Source organism: Pneumocystis murina (genome assembly GCF_000349005.2).
Source record: "Pneumocystis murina B123 chromosome Unknown supercont1.6, whole genome shotgun sequence".
Classification (NCBI taxonomy): Eukaryota; Fungi; Ascomycota; class Pneumocystomycetes; order Pneumocystales; family Pneumocystaceae; genus Pneumocystis; species Pneumocystis murina.
The window spans coordinates 1-19,098 of record NW_017802364.1 but is presented as its reverse complement, the minus strand read 5'-3'; the positions used below and the strand labels follow the sequence as shown (position 1 = coordinate 19,098).

General features: G+C 26.9%; 8 protein-coding genes across 8 annotated transcripts; 3 read left to right on the top strand and 5 right to left on the bottom strand.

Moving 5' to 3' along the window:
• Positions 1–374: 374 nt before the first annotated feature.
• Positions 375–2,282, bottom strand: PNEG_01110 (hypothetical protein). Its single transcript, XM_007874834.1, has 3 exons — positions 830–2,282; positions 712–782; positions 375–660 (listed from the first exon to the last, which is right to left on the bottom strand). Exons 1-3 carry the CDS (start codon positions 2,206–2,208, stop codon positions 431–433), a joined length of 1,680 nt encoding a protein of 559 aa, XP_007873025.1. The 5' UTR covers positions 2,209–2,282; the 3' UTR covers positions 375–430.
• A 619-nt stretch (positions 2,283–2,901) lies between these two features.
• PNEG_01109 (hypothetical protein) lies at positions 2,902–4,374 on the bottom strand (the record flags this gene model as incomplete). The annotated part of the gene is made up of 5 exons (XM_007874833.1): positions 2,902–2,979; positions 3,032–3,116; positions 3,161–3,851; positions 3,896–4,011; positions 4,058–4,374. The coding sequence occupies 5 exons, from the start codon at positions 4,372–4,374 to the stop codon at positions 2,902–2,904; spliced, it is 1,287 nt and encodes a 428-aa protein (XP_007873024.1).
• Positions 4,375–4,993: 619 nt separating this feature from the next.
• Positions 4,994–6,078, bottom strand: PNEG_01108 (hypothetical protein). The gene is made up of 4 exons (XM_007874832.1): positions 5,993–6,078; positions 5,717–5,946; positions 5,555–5,673; positions 4,994–5,506 (listed from the first exon to the last, which is right to left on the bottom strand). Exons 2-4 carry the CDS (start codon positions 5,736–5,738, stop codon positions 5,075–5,077), a joined length of 573 nt encoding a protein of 190 aa, XP_007873023.1. The 5' UTR covers positions 5,739–5,946; positions 5,993–6,078; the 3' UTR covers positions 4,994–5,074.
• A 1,090-nt stretch (positions 6,079–7,168) lies between these two features.
• On the bottom strand, positions 7,169–8,340 carry PNEG_01107 (hypothetical protein; the record flags this gene model as incomplete). Its single annotated transcript, XM_007874831.2, has 6 exons — positions 7,169–7,324; positions 7,364–7,707; positions 7,748–7,807; positions 7,855–8,044; positions 8,086–8,164; positions 8,210–8,340. 6 exons carry the CDS (start codon positions 8,338–8,340, stop codon positions 7,169–7,171), a joined length of 960 nt encoding a protein of 319 aa, XP_007873022.1.
• A 948-nt stretch (positions 8,341–9,288) lies between these two features.
• PNEG_01106 (hypothetical protein) lies at positions 9,289–12,707 on the top strand (the record flags this gene model as incomplete). The annotated part of the gene is made up of 4 exons (XM_007874830.1): positions 9,289–9,331; positions 9,379–11,942; positions 11,992–12,095; positions 12,149–12,707. The coding sequence occupies 4 exons, from the start codon at positions 9,289–9,291 to the stop codon at positions 12,705–12,707; spliced, it is 3,270 nt and encodes a 1,089-aa protein (XP_007873021.1).
• A 97-nt stretch (positions 12,708–12,804) lies between these two features.
• PNEG_03607 (hypothetical protein) lies at positions 12,805–13,630 on the top strand. The gene is made up of 3 exons (XM_007875118.1): positions 12,805–13,224; positions 13,276–13,344; positions 13,391–13,630. The coding sequence occupies exons 1-3, from the start codon at positions 13,149–13,151 to the stop codon at positions 13,462–13,464; spliced, it is 219 nt and encodes a 72-aa protein (XP_007873309.1). The 5' UTR covers positions 12,805–13,148; the 3' UTR covers positions 13,465–13,630.
• An 877-nt stretch (positions 13,631–14,507) lies between these two features.
• On the top strand, positions 14,508–18,616 carry PNEG_01105 (hypothetical protein). The gene is made up of 19 exons (XM_007874829.1): positions 14,508–14,832; positions 14,885–14,944; positions 14,986–15,190; positions 15,234–15,452; positions 15,503–15,609; positions 15,654–15,771; positions 15,818–15,881; positions 15,926–15,999; positions 16,042–16,095; positions 16,145–16,467; positions 16,507–16,599; positions 16,644–16,753; positions 16,799–16,840; positions 16,884–17,218; positions 17,267–17,358; positions 17,402–17,507; positions 17,550–17,769; positions 17,816–18,042; positions 18,086–18,616. The coding sequence occupies exons 1-19, from the start codon at positions 14,548–14,550 to the stop codon at positions 18,550–18,552; spliced, it is 3,201 nt and encodes a 1,066-aa protein (XP_007873020.1). The 5' UTR covers positions 14,508–14,547; the 3' UTR covers positions 18,553–18,616.
• Positions 18,617–18,656: 40 nt separating this feature from the next.
• On the bottom strand, positions 18,657–19,088 carry PNEG_04277 (hypothetical protein; the record flags this gene model as incomplete). Its single annotated transcript, XM_019757798.1, has 1 exon — positions 18,657–19,088. A coding segment is annotated over one exon (432 nt), but the record flags the coding sequence as incomplete, so codon positions are not given.
• Positions 19,089–19,098: the final 10 nt, after the last annotated feature.

The window sequence follows — 19,098 nt, the reverse complement described above, 5'->3', positions numbered from 1 at the left end:
ATCATATTTTTTAGATAAATTAATATTTTTAGCATTTCGAACAAGTGTATAATTTTTTCATATTCATATTATTTATACGCATTTCTATTCGTAACGTATATATAGAAAATTAGCAAGGTTGTTTTTAAAAAAAAACTGATAATTATACACTTTTTTTTAAGATGTATTTATGAACTTTTTAAAATATCTTATTTTAATTAAATACTAGTATTTCCTATTTCTCAGCACTCATGTAAGTTCATCTAACAAATTTATAAATTATATAATTTTCAAAATTTCCAAAAATTAAGTTTGTAATATAATTTCTATCTAATAAATATAAAAAACTCCAATTATTTGTAAGATAATAATAAAATATCACATATACATACTATACATAAAATTAATTCAAAAATATTTTTAAGCTCCTATCAAATATTATCTTAAATTATCAAGCTACCTCAACTGGTTTGTTTTCTGCATCTTTAAAATCTTTATTTTTGATATCTCTAATACTTCTTTGGAAAGAATTCATTTCATCCTCTAAACTATTGTATTTTTTAAATAAAAACCAGAACACAGTTCCAGTTATAAACGATCCAATAGAAACAGAACTATAGAACCAAACCATTAAAGGATCCTTAAAAGCTGGGGTAAGCGCCATTTGAATAATTGAGCCAGCTAATTTAATTATAAGAAATATATCAAAAAACAAAGCATTCTAATATTTACCTGCAACTGTTAAGAAAAATAAAGACATAACAAATGATTTCATGGTAGATGGAGCTTTAGTATAAGCATACCTAATATATATTAATATTGACAAAATTAGGATAATTTTTGCACTGACTCTAAACCGGTAATTGATGAAAATATTTCAGAAATCCCTACAAGAGCAAATGCTGGCAATTGATAGGCCACGTGTATTTTATTTGGCTCTCCTCGCCGTTTAATAGCACTACAACGAGTTACGTCACCAGGATATTTATAACAAGGAGGACTGTTATAAATCATTTGTTGAACTATAGCGGAATATGCCATTGCTAATGATCCAACAAAAAAACCAAAAGAAATCCTTGTAATAGGACGAAATAAAATTCCATATTTCCGAAGCTTAGGATAAATAAAATTATTGAAAAGAGGAATCATAGTAACCAATACCAAAGGATTAATCTGTTGAGCGAGCTCAGAAGGGAGACCATTTAGTTCCATAGTCCCCGCTTGAGAAAGTAAATTTGAAACTATTTGCTGGTAAAGGAGCCAATAAACTGGAAAAAATAGAAATATACGACAAGCAACCAATGTTACTCGAAGTTCATCAATAAATGTATCATCCCAATATAATTTATGTTTTCCATTGGTTTTACTCGGTTTCGCATTATCCAATTTAAATCCACTTCTTATTGCAATATATATAGCTTTAAATGCATTTAATACTACAGAACTTTGAGGATTTTGACAAATATAAAGACGTCTTCCGATTATTAAAACAAGCATTCCAATAGAAAATACACATGCAGGAACAAGAAAAGCCAGCCAAAATCCAACATGTTTTTCTAAAAATATAGTTAGAATACCACCAAAAGATCCAATGTTAATAGCCATATAAAATACTAAGAAAATATGTTGAAGGGTCACGTTATAATCAACTATTACACGTTTATTATTCTTTAATGTTTTCACATATAGATTTCGAGATTTATATTGTTCTACAACTAAAGGTGATACATTTACTTTGATACCGCCTGTTCCCAATCCAATAATAATCATAGAAAGTATGAGGCCCCATAAAGATGCACCACTATTAATGGCAGCTGGTGTTGATGTGAAAATTAGAATTATCTGTCCAGCAAGAAAGACCCAAGAAAACCAAAATATTGTCGAATATCTACCTAAATATTGATCTGCGATAATAGCACCCAATATTGGCGTAAGATAACACCAAAGAGAAAAAAAACTATTTAATGCAGTTGCCCCGCTTTGTTTAAGGCCAAGGGCACCGGGGATTACGTCTGTTGGCTTATATTGTATGTAATTTTGAAAAGGTGTAGTTAAGCCATAAAAACTGAAACGCTCACATAATTCGATAGCTACAACAAGATATGCTGAAAGTGGAATTTTACCAGAAACTCGATGGAGAGTCAATAACTCTTCTTCTGTTGGCTCTACAAGAGATGATTGATCTGATATCTTTTCTTGTATTATTTCTTTTTGTACTTCTTCAATCATTTGTAAAACAGTTTGATTTTCAGAAAAAGTAATAGTATAATATAAAGGATAAAAACGTTATTGTCTCTAAAGTACTTTTATTTAATATTTATAGAGTCTATGATTTTCAATACTTAGATATCCTCAGAGATTAGATTATTTAAAAGCTAAATACGTTCCGTTAAAATAATCCGAGATATTCCAAATCTGGTTATTTTTACCAGTATAATTGATAAAAAATGCGTGGGTTTACAAATGATTAGGGCTCTTCATTTAACTTGTTTTGGTTAATGACTTTTCAAGAAATACGTTATTTTTTTTCTATTTTAAATATTAATTCTAAGATAATATATAAGCTAAACTTTATATGTATTAACAGATTATTAGTAATCTTTACACGTAAATACTAAAAAATTTTTAATCTTTGCACTTTTCCTAATTTTAAAAAAAAGGATAACCTTAAAAAAATAAAAAAAGTTAATAGCATTTATATAATTTATTATAAGGTATTGGCAAATACAATATCGATAAGTTTTTATACTATATAATTTAATGCTATATTTTTTCTATGAATAAATAAAAAATAACAATTGTATATTTTAAGTGTTTATAAATATAGTACATAAATGTATATAAAAATTGAATAGAAGATCTTGGAGAAAGTTTTATTCTTTTAAGTTAATATGCAGTTTGAAATATTTAGAGATATATTTTTTAGCGAAAAAGGCCTTTCCTCCACATAGGAAGTTCGTTTGTTTTAGCATAAGCAACACCGCATGGATTGCATAATGTCTAGTGATAAAATAAAAGTCATTATTATATGGGTTTGAAAAATAATATTTACCTTATTACCAGAAGGTCCTCGACGTACAGCCCATGTACCAGTACCGGAACAATGACAATAAGAGCATCTCCAGCGTGTACGCTCACTTTGCAAATAAATTAGTAAAAATATTATATAAGATAAACTTACTAATCAGATAATGTCTGTGCACCACTTACACCAGCTGGTATTCCATGTTCTATAGATGTTCCTCTACCAGTTGGACTTATACTTCTTCCTCTTTTATCACGTCCACCTTTTCGCTCACCGAAGCTAGAAATAGTTCCTATATTAAATCTAGATGCTTCTCTTCTAGTTCGTCGAACTTGTCGCTCACGATCACCATCTCTTTTCTCTATTTCTTCTCTACTAAGAATTTCAATATGAGGTGCCCAACTAGCACCAAGAGTTTCTTGTTCGACTCGAATACCTGCTTCTGCGCCATAGGCAGCATCATTGTCCAGTTCAAATGGTAAGCCGCCTTCACATGCTTCCTTTTTTAGTCTAAAGAGATGTTCATGAATTGCATGTGCAATAGCTGGATAAAATTCTCCTCCCAATCCCAAATCAGCACATACTTGACTAGCAAAGACTTCTGGTGTAAGAGAACCTGTTAAATCCCACTCGAATTTGTCCGTTAAGAGATGTCTAGATAAATGTAAAGATAGGTTTACTATGACTCTTAAATCGTTGTTCTCAGGTAAAGATATTTCTGCAACAGGTGCATATTCTTCAATTTGTGTTCGTATTGCAGAGGAAATTTGCGGAGCAAAAACCGAAGCGGGTATATCTAAATCTGCACACATTACTTGTGCAAAAAGATCAGGAGTTATTAGTTCTTCTATTTATTTAAATTAATAGTTTTCTTTTTTAAAAAAAACAAACCGTTCATATTCCATGTAAAAACATCTTTTAATCTATAATTGTCTAGCTCAAGATCCAGTCTAATTGGGATCAACACTTCTTCATTTTCGGCAGCAAATTTCATTTGATCATCTGATCTGTTTCATTGTTAAATATAATATTAATATACGTTTCTTTACTAACCTATACATATGTCTTGTTTTAACTGCAGGCTTCCGCTTAACAACGCTATCAGGTGGTGGCCCATTCATAAGACCTTTGTTATCTCCATTATCGTCTATATCTGCTATATATGTTTCATGTCCATTTTCTGCAATTTGATCCCAATCATCATCTTCTTTTTCTGCATAAGATATTACACTACCACGAGAAGAGAGCCTTCCCGTGCTTCTAGCACCAGGTTGGCCTTGAACAGGTATAATAAGAGATGTATTTCCTGTTCTTATACGAGACGCATATGTTGTTATTACGCCAAAAACTGGTAGGGATGGTTTTAACATTTTGATAGAAAGAAAAACTAATGAATAAGTTAACTAATTAATCTTATGTATATGTCCTTAGTAATCTGAATAATTAAATAATCTGGTATATCAATTAATAAAGAAACGTATTTAAATATTATTTTTAAGAATTTAGAGTAATCCGATATTCAATTTTTAAAAAAGTTCAATTAAATGTGATATTATAATATTTATACAAATAGTTATTTTATTAGATATCTATATTCTATTTTAAAATTAAAACACATTTTCATGTATATTTGAGATATATTTTATAGAAATTATCTAATTAATATATATATATATATATAAATTTATGAAATACCATTTATTTTTTTATATAAATATTCATAATGGTATTTTTTAATATTTTATAAGTTTTAAGGATAAACTAAAATATTAAAAAAATCAATATAGATATATTTAATAATTAATTTATATCTTAAGTGTTTGTAAATATGTTTAAACGATTATCTAATAAATCATTATTTATGTATAATATAAAATTCTATCAAACTTAGATATCATTAAAATTTTATTTAAAAAAACATGCATTAAACACTTAAAAGGTTTACATGAGCTTTAACAATATATATAATAAAATGTATTTCTTTATATTACGCGTTCTAGTCATTTATATTTTTTTACTTATTAAAAGACTTATTATTTTTTTAAAGATTAAAAGATAATCCTATAAATATCATAAATATTCGTTATCATTTTTATCTTTCGCCCTATTGTCATTCTTTTCATCCAATAGATTTTCTTTTTCAGAATCTACTTTTCCTAGAAATTTTCTTAGCCAAGACATTCGTGGTCCTGATTTACTTCTTTCAGAAATTTTAAAGCCATATATTTTTGGTTGGTAAATATTAAAACACTTACGTGAAATGGATGGTTTATACTCAGGATACGTTTGAAAGAATAGATGAGGAAAGGTTGTTCCAAAAAATGCACCATCAATATTTTGAAATCTAGAGTTTGGTGGAACATAAATGTCCAAACAATTAGGACAAAATAACTTAACGGTCTCTAAACCAGGAAGATCAGATCGTCCACAGGGTACTACTGAGGTAGAATTACAATACACTCTTGGGCAATGGCCAAAATGACCCATTTCAAACTTTTCTGCCTAGATAATTTTAAATTAATTTTATTTTTAAAACCAAAATTATCTTGCCATTGCATGTAAACCGGCTCTAGAGACTATATATCTTTGATGAATAAGTCCGTACAAAAGCTCGGCACTGCTTTCTATTATATTTTGATCAGGTGCTCGTATATGTTCATCAGTATTTTCTATAAAAAAATTATCATTATAATTATAATATTATTTAATTACCCGAATCTACATCTAGTATCATTTCAAGAGCTTCTTTATAAAACGGAATAAGAGTATTAAGGCCCGTCAAATTAAAATTATCTTCAATAAATTCTTCTGAAACTTCTGCAAAATAATCGTGACCTACATGAGAGCACCACCATGATATCCTTATAAATTAACATGGAAAGGCAATGGTTCCATGGATTACCAAGTCATTGCTTCAGAATCATTTGTTAATAGGGAATCTTCTAAATATTACTAGTCAAAAAATCAAAAATATTGCTTTCATCAAACCATAAAAAGTATTTACTTCCGGAGTATCGAAAGTCGACTCTTCAGTTCCCTCTAGTGAACGATTTTCCATTGTAGTATTTATTTTTGATATATTATTTATTTTTAATTAGTCTTTCAAATTCTATGTTTAAAAATTGTTTAAAATATATATTTATAAAAAAAATAAAAAATATTTTTTTATAAATTAAATACTAAGTTTGCTTTTTTTTATATTTAATAATATATAAAAAATATTTGAAAGACAATGACTATATTTTTTTGTTATTTTGTTTAACTTAATCTTTTGTGTTCTAATTGTTAAATGAATAACATATATATTAAATTATATACTTATTATTTCTACTTAGTCATATTATTAGGAAAAAAACTAATGAGAAATTATGATCTTTAACTGAAATTAAGATTAAAGTCAGCTAATTATTAAAAATATTTTTCAAATTATATTTTAAAAACTAAAAATAACAAATTAAAAATAAAAAATATATAATTTTATTAAATTTATATTAAGTTTTTAATTTTTGTTTAAATTAGCTAGAAATCTTCTTATATATTTGATATATTTAAGTTCTAATACTAATAAAAAAATTAATAGTTTTAAACTTGAAAAAATAAATGTTTATTGATTTTTATAAATATTATTTTTAAATTGAAGAAATATTTCACAATTTTTTTATAATATTTGCTTGACTGATAATTTAATGTTTTAAATTATCTATTCAATTTTTTTAAAACTAAAAAATATAAAAATATTGATTCAAAATATATTAATTTATAAGAAAAATAATACTTTATTAATAATTTTCTAAAACAATTAACTAAATCATATTTATTATATTTTCATGAGGTAATAGACTTTTTTAGAATTAATCATTGTAATTTCTTTCATATAAAAAATATCATTTTAAGATTTAAACATATATAACAGTATATTTTCAAAAGATATAAAATTCATTGTCAAATAACTAAAAAAATCTTATAAAGCTAAAAACAATAAAAATATCCGAATAAAATTCTATAAAAAATCCATTTTTAAAATTTATACATCAATAACCAGTTTAAAATGATCATACAAAAATTCATTATTATAAAAATTAATATATAATAAAAACATTTGCAACTTATAAACATTAATTACCAGAATTTTAGATAATATAATTATATTAAAATTTTATTAACTCATTCGCTAATATTCATTTCCTGATCTATAGTTTCAATCAAAGACATTATGACACGAAAAAACACATCAAGTTTTCTAAAATTATCTGATGCAAATTTCGAAATGAATGCATCTAACTTCCCTATAGAAATTATATAATTAAGAGATCGAAGCGACTGAAAAATTAAAAAAATAGACATATTTTAAATTTATACCTGCTGAAAACATTCCCTAGAAATAATATTTTCAAGGCTTTTCTCATCAAGTTCAAAATTTTGAAGAATATCAGGTGGAAGATTAGGAAATAAAGCTTCTCGAATAAATTTATTTTGTAACAAGTTAATAGCTTCAGATGGAGTCAATATATCTGTTAAAATAAAAGATTCTTTAGGAAAATCATCAGGAATATGCACATTCGACAAAAACGATTTTAAAGATAAAAAATATTCAGATAATGAAAAACGATTTTTACATGTCATAGAAGGCAATGTATTTTGCTCCTTTGTCTCCATATTTTCTTTTCCAGAGTCTAAAGATGCAATTTTAACGCATTTATCATCTATAAAATTGAAAAAAAAATTATGATATAAATAGCTTACTTTCATTATCAAAAAATTGTGTATCGTTTACATTTGGGCTTTCATTATATTCATTAGATTCTAATACAATTCTTTATTAGATAAATAAAAACTCTCTTTTTATGTACCACTAATTACGGGATTTTTAATTGCTTCGTTAATTTTATTAACATAATAATCGTCTTTATTACTGTTAAGATCTTGCATCCAAAAAAAAAAAATCTGGAAAGATGATTTGAAATGAAGAGCAAAAACTCTTCCACTCGGAGAATCTTTTACACATGAAAACTCTGCTTCACCTGGAAAAATAATAAGGTCCTAAATTAATTACTATTGTAATTGTTTTTTTTTTTGAAAACCTCTTCAATTATATTAGTTGTTCTATCTTTCCAATAGAAATGAAGAAGATCGTCATTTTCAATCCTTATAAATATCATTCTACATGAATAATATTAACCTTTATAATAAAATAGAAATATTTACCCTTTTCTAGTGTCAGGTTTTACTATGTTAGTAGTACCATCTCGAATCATTTTGCCAGCCTTAAACTTAACAATATATTCTTCTTTAAGATCTTTAGTTTTTTCTGAAAAGGAAGTAGTCATTGATGACATTTTTTAGATAAAGTGCAAATCTAATATGAATATGACTAACTGCAGTTGGATTTCATAACTAGTTAAATTTAGGCTTAGGCTTAGGATTAGAATCAGACTTAGGGTCAGGGTAAAGTCTTTAGATTTTTTTACATTGTGTAAATGTTACTGTTTTTTCTCAATATTTTTCCTTTACCTAACATTTATCTTGGTAACTGGATATTATTTTTCTTGTTTTTCTATTTCTGTTTAATTTGTGTAATTATCAAGACTACATTTTTTACGTTTTTTGTGTAAAAATTATATTACATTTTGCTAAGTGTCCTACAAAATACAATGATATCGAGTATAGATAAACCACAAGATAAACTTTTTAGAAAAATTTAAATAATATAAGCAAAAATGAACAGAAGAATATATCGAATGAAACAAGAAGTGCATGTTAGAAATTATCAACAAAGTATTTTTTGATTAAAAGTGAAGATTAAAGAGTCTTGATTATAAATCAATATTGAAAAGAATGTAGCAATTAAAAAAAGGTTTAGAAATTAGTTGTTCAAATGAAAGAATACCAAAAATAAGGAAAACGTCAAATTTAAGGATAATAATATAGTATTAAAAGTGACAAAAGTATGGATGAATTGTAAAAAGTTTTCAAAAGTCAGTAGATAAAACAATATATATGTATGTATATTATTTTATAAAAAATTATTGAATAAAATGAAAAAGAATATAAAAAAAAAAGAAAAATAAAGATTTAAAATTTATAATCAAAAATTGTAATAATTTTTATTTTTAACGGTTTCTATATTTTTTTAGAGTTTATCAAAATTGCAAAATTTTATCGCATCTTTTTAGATAATCATTTTAAAATAACCATTAAATTTCATAAATTTTGATTAAAAGCATATTGTGGATATTTGTATTATATGTTTAGGACTCAAAAGCTTTGGAAAATACATTTTCTTTATGATTAATAAAATTATACTGATAGTAATATTAAATTTAATTGGTAATTATATTTTAGATTATTTTCATTTTTAATTAAATTATTTTTAGCCCTTACATATGGAAGTCAAAGCGTAAACTTAAGTATTAGAAGCTCTCAAACAAATGCAGTAAATCCGTCGTTTAAAAGTTTTATTGATGAAGATATTTATGGTTTTATTTTAAAAAAAAATTATAATGATGAAAACAAATGCAAAATAAAACTTGAGGAATATTGTAAAGAATTAAAGGATATAGATCCAGGATTAAATAAAGTTGATAGTAAGGCTAAAGAAATTTGTAATGATAATGATAAAGGACAAAAATGCAAAGACCTAAAAACAAATATTACAGAAAAAGTAAACCAAGTTTATGATGAAGTTTATAAAATTATACAAAAATTTTCAACTTATGAAGATTGCGATAAATATTTGCCAAGATGTTTCTTTTTGGAAGATTCAACTTCTAATATTTTAGAAGGGTGTTATTTCATAAGATATGATTGTTATATAAGGAAGCGTTTAAAACTGACAAATGAAATTATTCTTCAAGCTGTCGGTGATAGTATTGCTAATTATAATGATTTTAAAGAAAAAATGAAAGAAATCTGTCCAATATTGATTCAACAAGGTAATGATTTAGTCATCGAATGTCTTGAAATTGAAAAATCTTTTGAAAAATTAAATGAATATATTAATTATTTTTGCAATTCTTTAAATATTAACCTTAATGATAATGAATTGCAAGAAAAATGTTACGAAAAACTCAAAAACTGTTATTTTCTTAAAAATAAATGCGAAAAAAACTGTAATGACTTGATGGTGTTATGTGAGAAAAAGAATATTACATATAAGCCTCCAGAAAAAGATTTTAATCCAATTGAGCCAGAAGCAACATTGTTAGAGAAAATTGATCTGGAAGGTTTTTATAAAAAAATGAGAGATGAAGGAATACATATTGGAAATTTGCAAACAACACTGGACGACATGTTAATCTTTTTGTCTACAACAGCCTCCGATTTGGAAGAAAATGAATGCAAGAATGAATTAAAGGAAAACTGTGATTTTTTTAAATATCTGAGTCCTGAATTTAAGGAATTATGTCAAGATAACAAAAGGCAAAAATGCAAAGATATATTAGAAATAAAAAATAGATGTAGAAAGCTTAAAATAATGCTTTATGTAAATGGATTTTCTACAAAATTTGATAATAAACTAGGGAAAGATATCCTTTGGAATAAGCTTTCAACATCATTTAGTGAGAGAGAATGTTTAAAATTTAGAGCAGAATGTTTTTTTATTCAAGGAGCATGCAAAAATAATCTCGTTAAAGGATGCAGAAATCTAGAATTAGCATGTTATAAAAAGCAACAAGAACAACTATTTATTAAATTAATTGAAAGTAAATTGGTCGAAGAACAATACAAATTAAAATCAAAAGATGACAAGCTTAAAATATGTCAAAAAATAGTAATGGAGAACTGTGCAGCACTTGTAAATAATAATATTGAGAACTTTTTAAAATGCCTTCGACCAAAAGAGATATGTCTTGAACTTGAAGAAATTATTTTTGCTCGATCGAAAGACTTAGAACAAGCTTTGGATCAAGCACGAGATTTTCCTAAAGAAGAGGACTGTATTAAATTGAAAAAGGATTGTGAAGGTATTGCGAAGGATTTAGGTTCAAATAATGTAAAGTGTGTTACATTAAAAGAGCGTTGTAAATATTTGGAAGTTACAAAAGAACTAAAATATGTTTTTTTAAAAGATAAAAGTAATTCATTAGCGAATATTCAAAATTGTATGAAAACTTTGAAAGAAAAATGTGATAGATTGTTTAAAAGAGAGACTAATACATTTGCTGTTTCATGTGCTTTGCCAGAAGAAACATGTAAATTTATGGTTTCAGAAGTTAAAAATCATTGCAATGCTTTTAAAAACAATATAAAAAAACATGATATTGTGAGTAAAAGTAGAAATGGAAATCAAACATTGGCTGAAGAAATCTGCATGTTATGGTATCCATATTGTGATGAACTTATGGAAAATTGTCCAGATAAGTTGAAAAAAGGAGACAATGGGAATGAAAAAGGAGTCTGTTTACAACTGATAGAGAATTGTAGGCCATTCTTGGAAAAGTTGAAATTGGAGGATGAGTTAACTCATATATTGAAAGGTAGTTTAGGCGATGAAACTGAATGTAAAGAAACATTAGGAAAACATTGTACTGAGTGGAAAAAAGAAGGGAATCAAACATTGAATAGTCTATGTGAAGATGCTAAGAAAGAAGAACTTTGCAAAAAGTTTGTTGGAAAAATAAAAGAAAAATGTCCAACCTTAGAAAATGAACTGAATAAAGAGAAAGATGAATTAAAGAAGAAGAAGGATGAATACGAAAAGGTGAAACAGGAGGCAGAAGAATTTGGAAAGGAAGCTAAGTTACTATTATCAAGACCTGGACAAGATGGACAAGGTGCAGGATCAAAGGTGCAAGATGGCAGTGCTCCTAAACCAGTGGGACCACCGGTACAGCCACCAGTACCAGTACCACCAGCACAACCACCAACACCAGGAGCACCAGGAACACCAGGAACACCAGGAGGAGCACCAGCACCAGTACCAGTACCAGTACCACCAGTACCACTACCATAACCAGCACAACCATCAGCACAACCACAACCACCAGCAGGGCCATCAGGATCACCATCACGAGGAACACCAACACCAGGAGGATCAACATCAAGTGGAACGACAAACACAACTAATGTTAGACTTGTTCGGAGGACATTTGTAGATGGAGAAGTATCAGAAGCAGAAAAGAAGGCATTTGTTGCAACGGCAAGAGCATTGGAATTGTATTTAGAATTGAAAGAGAAATGTAAAGGTTTGCAAGGAGACTGCGGGTTTAAAAAGGATTGTCCGGGGTGTGATGCGGCCTGTACAGAAATAGACAAGTTATGTGAAGGAATAAAACCATTAAAAGTTACACCGCATCATACAATGACATTAATGACGACAGAGATAACGACTACAACAATGATTACAACGACTACAACAATGATTACAACAACTACTACAACGACTACAACAACGATTACAACAGCGACAAAGTCAATACATGGAGGGAAAATAACAGAACAATGTACATTTGCTCAAACAACAGATATATGGGTGACGAGCACATCGTTGCATACGAGTACGATAACAAGTACATCTACAATAACATCTGCGGTGACATTGACATCGATGCAAAAATGCAAGCCTACAAGATGCACAAGTAATTTAACTAAAGAAACAGAAACAGAAAAAGAGGAAGAAGTGAGATCAAATGAAGGAATGAAAATAAGAATACCAAAAATGATAAAAATAATGTTGGGAGTGATTGTTATGGAAATGTTGTAAAATGAATGAAAAAACCGATTAGAATGAAAAAGTGCATATATCCATTGTTTATATGTAATATAGAAGATGCAGAAAAATGAGGGGTAGATTTTTAATCTAGAATAATGAAATAAAAATTGAAAATTACTCTTGAATTATTGGGAAATTGTCCCTGAGTCATCGGAGAATTAATCTCTTATCAGAACATGATTAGTGGAGAATTAGCCCTTGGGGTAAATTCTATATATTGATTGAAGATGAATGTTATATAAAATTTTAAAGGTCAAATTAAATAAGATAAAAAAGTGAGGTGTTATGAATGGAATTTGGGGGAGTAGATGAAGAGAAATGGAGAGGACAAAGTTGAAAAGGAAAGGAGAATTTAAGAAAAATGGAAAAAAAGTAGAGTTTGATATAAAAGTGAAATGATATGAGAAGAATTATAGAAAATGTGGAAAGGAAATGTATATAATTTCTAAAAATGACAATGAACCAGTATCGGATTATAGTATAGCCCTTAATGGAATAAGCTATTTAGGTTTGTAAGATTTTTTCTAGATTTTATTAGCATTCTTATATTCCTCTCTAGTTATTACATATGTTTTCAGCATTTTTTGGGAAATATATCAGGAATATATTATCACAAAAATTCTGAACAGTAAAATAGTGTTAATGTAATGATTATAAATTAAGTCTAAAAATAGGTTTCAACAACGTACTTTCTAACATGATGGTAATAAAACTTTTTCTAAGTATGAATTTAGATAATTATTTCTAAATTAAAAAATATGTTTCGAATGAAAATGAATCTTAAATTTTTTTGAAACTTTTTTTGATTAAGCTATTTTTCTTACGAAACCAAATAATTCATGAATTTCTAAAACATATATACATTTCTATATATCTGGATCATTATATTTTATATAATGCTACGATTTTTCTTTATATCCTATAATTAATATATTTTGTTTTATAAGTTGTATTTTTTTTTTTTTTGGAAAATGATAATAATTTTAATATTATTTATAAACAAAACGCAGGAAATAGAGATAATTCTATATAGCAGTTTTTTTTTTTTGATATAATTTTTTTAAAAATTAGATTCTAATTTTAATATTTTTTTCCAAAATAATGTTCGTATTAAAAGATTTTACATGACTTTAGACTAAAATTATTTTTTCTATTAGAATTTTAAATGTTTATACTTATAATTTCCAATACAATTTTTTCTAAAACTATTATGATATTTTTTAGCAAAATTTTCAAGTATATTTTAAATTAATATATTTTTATAAAATTTATATAAACATTAGATTCAAAAATCAAAAAACCCAATTTTTTTAAAATAACCTCATGATATATTTATTAACTTATTTATATAGAAAAAATAAGTTTTTAACAAGCCTTAAATTATATCCAATATTTATTAAAGAAATTCGAAAAAAAATTTAATGTTAAAAAAAATATTTTAATGTTAAAAAAAATATTTTAATATTAAGAAAAATAATTACAGAAAAGATAAACAGTGAATATAGTTGTTATGAAATTCTATAAAAAATAATATAATAAATTTAATTGTATTAAGTTATTACATTTTTTTAAAAATACTATCAAAAATGAACAAATAATATTTATCATTGATTATTTTCAAATGGTATCTTATAAAGAAAACATTTTCAAGTTAAATGGTTGTAATAAATAAATTAAATTTATTATATAATAAAATATTATAATATTATAAAAACTTTATTTTTATCGTTTTCCGAAATATCACACGATTTTAACGTATTTATAAAAAAAATAGATTAATATCTAAGACGGATATTTACTGGTTTTTTTATTAATACTTTTTTAAAGAGGGATGAAACTCACTTCCTTATTACTTCTGTCTCTTACGCTTATAACTAAATACACAAAATCTAATGAATTCCGTGATTTAAATAATGCGGCAAAAGATCCAAACTCTAATTATAATCCTTCACATGTAGAAATTATTGAGAAAGATTTTGAAAAATCCACTTTAGATGACTCTGAATATAGAGTTGTCAAACTTCAGAATGGTATAGAAGTAGCATTAGTTAGCGATCCCTCTGTACGTCTAGCAGCCACATCAGTAGCTGTTCGTGTAGGAAGTAAAGACGATCCTGTAAGCTCCTATAAGATTTTTAATTTATAAAAACCCTTATATTACATCTTAGAAAGGTTTTCCGGGATTGGCACATTTATGTGAATATTTGCTTTTTATGGGAACAGAAAAAGTATTATTATATTGATATATTATCATTCTTAATATAAATAGTATCCCTTGGAAAACGAATATACTTCTTTTGTTTTAAATCATGGTGGTTCTTTTGATTCATATAGAGGTTTAGAACGCACAGTCTTTATTAGTGAAATTAATCCGAAATACCATTATGAACAACTTGATAGAATGGCTAATTTTTTTATTAAACCCTTATTCAGAGAGGATTTAATAGAACGTGAAACACATTTTATTAACTCAGGTATTTTTTTAAATAGCTACACAAATGGCATTAATAAATATAGAATTTGAGGAATATCGTTCCAGTTTTTCTAAGGCTAGATTTCATTTTTTAAACTACATCTTAAAAGATACTGGTTTATTTCCGGAGTTTACTACAGGCAATCGTCAAACATTATTTTCTGAACCTAGAGCTAAAAATATGAGCGTTAAAAAGGCTCTTGAAGATTTTTTTGATAATTATTATCATTCTCGTGATATTAAGGTAGCCGTATGTGGGAATGGTATAGAAATAAATTGTATTCATACTCTTTTTTAATAAGTATATCTATAGAATCACTTGATACTCTTCAAGAATTGGTACAAAAGACATTTGGTCAGATTCCAGATAAAAAAGAAAGAGCTATAGATGATGTCAACCCATTTAGTTCTATAACTAAAGTGAGATATTATTTTTTTATTTATATCTACTTATTATTATGTAGTATCATTATTGGTATAATTTTTCTGGTGCACCTTATACGGCAGATATTGCTTTTATTGTTCCGAGCTCAAGGGTTCATTACAAATCAGTCCCTTTTCATTATTTGAATTATATTTTTTGTTAGTGGCTTAATTTTGGTATATTTATTTTTAATAATATTATTAGCTTACTCAGGGCCTGACTCTCCTATTGATTATTTTTCAAAGAAATCCTTGGCTTCGAGAATTAGGTAAATACTTTCTTTTTTCATGTCTTATATTAATATTTTTATAGGTTTTCAAATATAGAATATTCTTCGAAGTATGACCTTCTCTTTGTCTCTTTAAAACCCTTATACGTTGGACGACGTATTTTTTTCTAATTTCAATGGCGTATCTTACTTTATTTAGTGTTTTACGAAGAACTGATCTTAGAGTTTTTCAAATGTATACAATTCTTCAAAGGTTTTTTATTATTTTAAATAAAAAATTATTCTAAAGACTTTTATACTAGAAAATGGGCCAAATAAAGCAGTTTTTGAAGACATAATGAAAGCTCAAAACACTAATTTCAAGTATTCTTTTAAAGAGTCGGTATCTCAACTTGTTGATAAACTATCCACAAGCTTGTTAGCCGATTCTTTTCCTCGTAAATATTTATTAAAACAAGATATTATAAAAGAATATAATAAAGAGGAATTTGATGAGTTTTTTTCTGCATTGAACTATGAAAATTTTATCTCTTTTTCAAATACTATAAGAAAAGGATATAATGAGACAGATCCCTATTATAACATCACTTATTTAAAACAATCTCATAAAAAAAGATTCATAGAGGTAATAAAATGATTTGTTAGTTATTATTAATTATATTAGAAACTTAAAAATATTTCATCACCTAACCTAAAATATCCTCCTAAGAATATTTATCTTGACGAATCAGATATTACTATGGAAAAATTAAATGAAGTAAGCTAATATAATATCATTATATTATTTCTGACAATTATTAGACTCTAACTAAACCGGATCTTTTAAAAGATACATATGTTTCCACTCTCTGGCATAAGCATGCTAGTTTTTTTTACTGTCCATATGGGGTTATACGCATTTTATTAAAAAAGTAATATTATAGAATTAATTATACTATTAGTCTTATTTTATCTAGTCCATTTGTCAGTTCGACTCCATCAAATATGCTTAAAATAAGGTACATTCTCAAATAATGTTACATTATTTCTTATAGATAATAGATTTCTGCAAATTTACATATATAGCTCTCTTCCATTTGACTTTTTATTACTTTCCACTGCTAACGTAAATTTTTATATTACACCTACATTGCATGGACTTATAATAATGTTTTATGGGTATACTAATAAAATGATGGAATTAGTTACTCGCGTCATAAATACTTTAAAGGAAACAAGTCTTGATCATCGACTGTTTAACCCTTTAAGATCGACTCTTATTTATAGTTATATACAGAGGATTTCAGCGGAACCTTCAACATTTTTGGAAATTGACATAGATGACATTCTTTTTTCAGAAAGACAACCTTTCAAAAACATGTTGTTTGTATTAGATCGTAATATATCGTTTTCTATAGAGCATAAGCTTCTAACTATATTTATAGAATTTCAACATTCTGATGTTAATGCTTTTTTTTATAATTTATTAAACAATTTCCATTTTGATGTTTTAATAACAGGAAATATTCCTAAAGAAGTGAGCCGGTTTTTTTTATAGAATTATCTAATTAAATTTATAGGATGCATTGCACATTCATAATATGTTAGAAACAACCTTTTCCCCACATCCTTTAACATCTTCTCAACGCCATTATATTAATACACGTGCAATAACTCTAGAAGATGGTTACTAAAATTATTTATATTATAAATATAATAACATTTTAGGTTCTGATTATTTCCGCGTTCACGAACTGTCTAAAAGTGGTCCAAAATCTGCACTATTTATGTATTTTGAAGCAGCTGAAATGGAAGACTCAAGAAGGGTGATGTTATTTCTTATATTATACCTCATCTTGCGTGAGCCTATCTATCATGAATTAAAAACAAAAGAGCAATTGGGTCATATTATAAAAAGTGATATAAAAGTTTCGAGGAACATTCTAGGGTTTTTTTTTTTTTATTTTATTTATAAATTATGCTTAGTTTCATAGGTACTATATTCTAGTTCAAAGTGAAAGACAGCCACATGTCTTGCACTCTCGAATTGATGCATTTTTAAATAGAATGCTTGATAGAATCCTTAATCTTACATCTAAAGAATTGAATTACCATTTAGAAAGTCTTCAATACTTTTTAAAAAAGGATCCTTCAAATATTCTATCTGAAAATCTTAATGTCTGGTCTAGCGTAGTTAATGCTCCTTATACTTCTAATTCAGGTAATTTTCCCTTAAGATTATTTTTATATAACATTTTCCATAGATTTTGAACCTCAAAAGGCTGATCCTATAGAACCCCATGAGCTTGTAAACCTATTTAAAGAGGTCTTTTATTCTAAAAGGAAAAGATTTTCATATACTGTCACTTCTACTGTTACTTCTGATATTTATAATCTTTATGATCTACCACTTGATAAGCTTTCCGAATATTTAAGTAGTAAAGGAGAAAACGTTTCAAAAGAGGAGCTCTATAATTATGTATTACTTTCACATGATTTTCCGAGTTTTCGAATTAAATTATCTGAACATTTAAGTAAGAATAGGAATCAGAGTGATGTAAAATCCATACTTGATGAGACAATTAAATATCTCAAAAGATTATATTTACTTGAAAAATATCGAATACTTAAGCCTTTGAGTTTAGTCGACAATATAGCGTATTTTAAAGCTAGTCTGGAATTATCACCAGCTTTTGTTTACAATTCATTATCGAGTGAATATCATAAGTAAAAGTGACTTTTAGAATTATCAAGTAGATATATATTTTGTTCTTTTTCTTTTATTTTTTTGTATTAACTAGACGTTATAAATTAATATATAATTATCAATTTTCATTATAAGCACATTAGGGTTAACAGCGTAGGCTTAGGCTTATGCTTATGCTTATGCTTATGCTTATGCTTATGCTTATGCTTATGCTTATGCTTATGCTTATGCTTATGCTTATGCTTATGCTTATGCTTATGCTTATGCTTATGCTTATGCTTATGCTTATGCTTATGCTTATGCTTAGGCTTAGGCTTAGGCTTAGGCTTAGGCTTAGGCTTAGGCTTAGGCTTAGGCTTAGGCTTAGGCTTAGGCTTAGGCTTAGGCTTAGGCTTAGGCTTAGGCTTAGGCTTAGGCTTAGGCTTAGGCTTAGGCTTAGGCTTAGGCTTAGGCTTAGGCTTAGGCTTAGGCTTAGGCTTAGGCTTAGGCTTAGGCTTAGGCTTAGGCTTAGGCTTAGGCTTAGGCTTAGGCTTAGGCTTAGGCTTAGGCTTAGGCTTAGGCTTAGGCTTA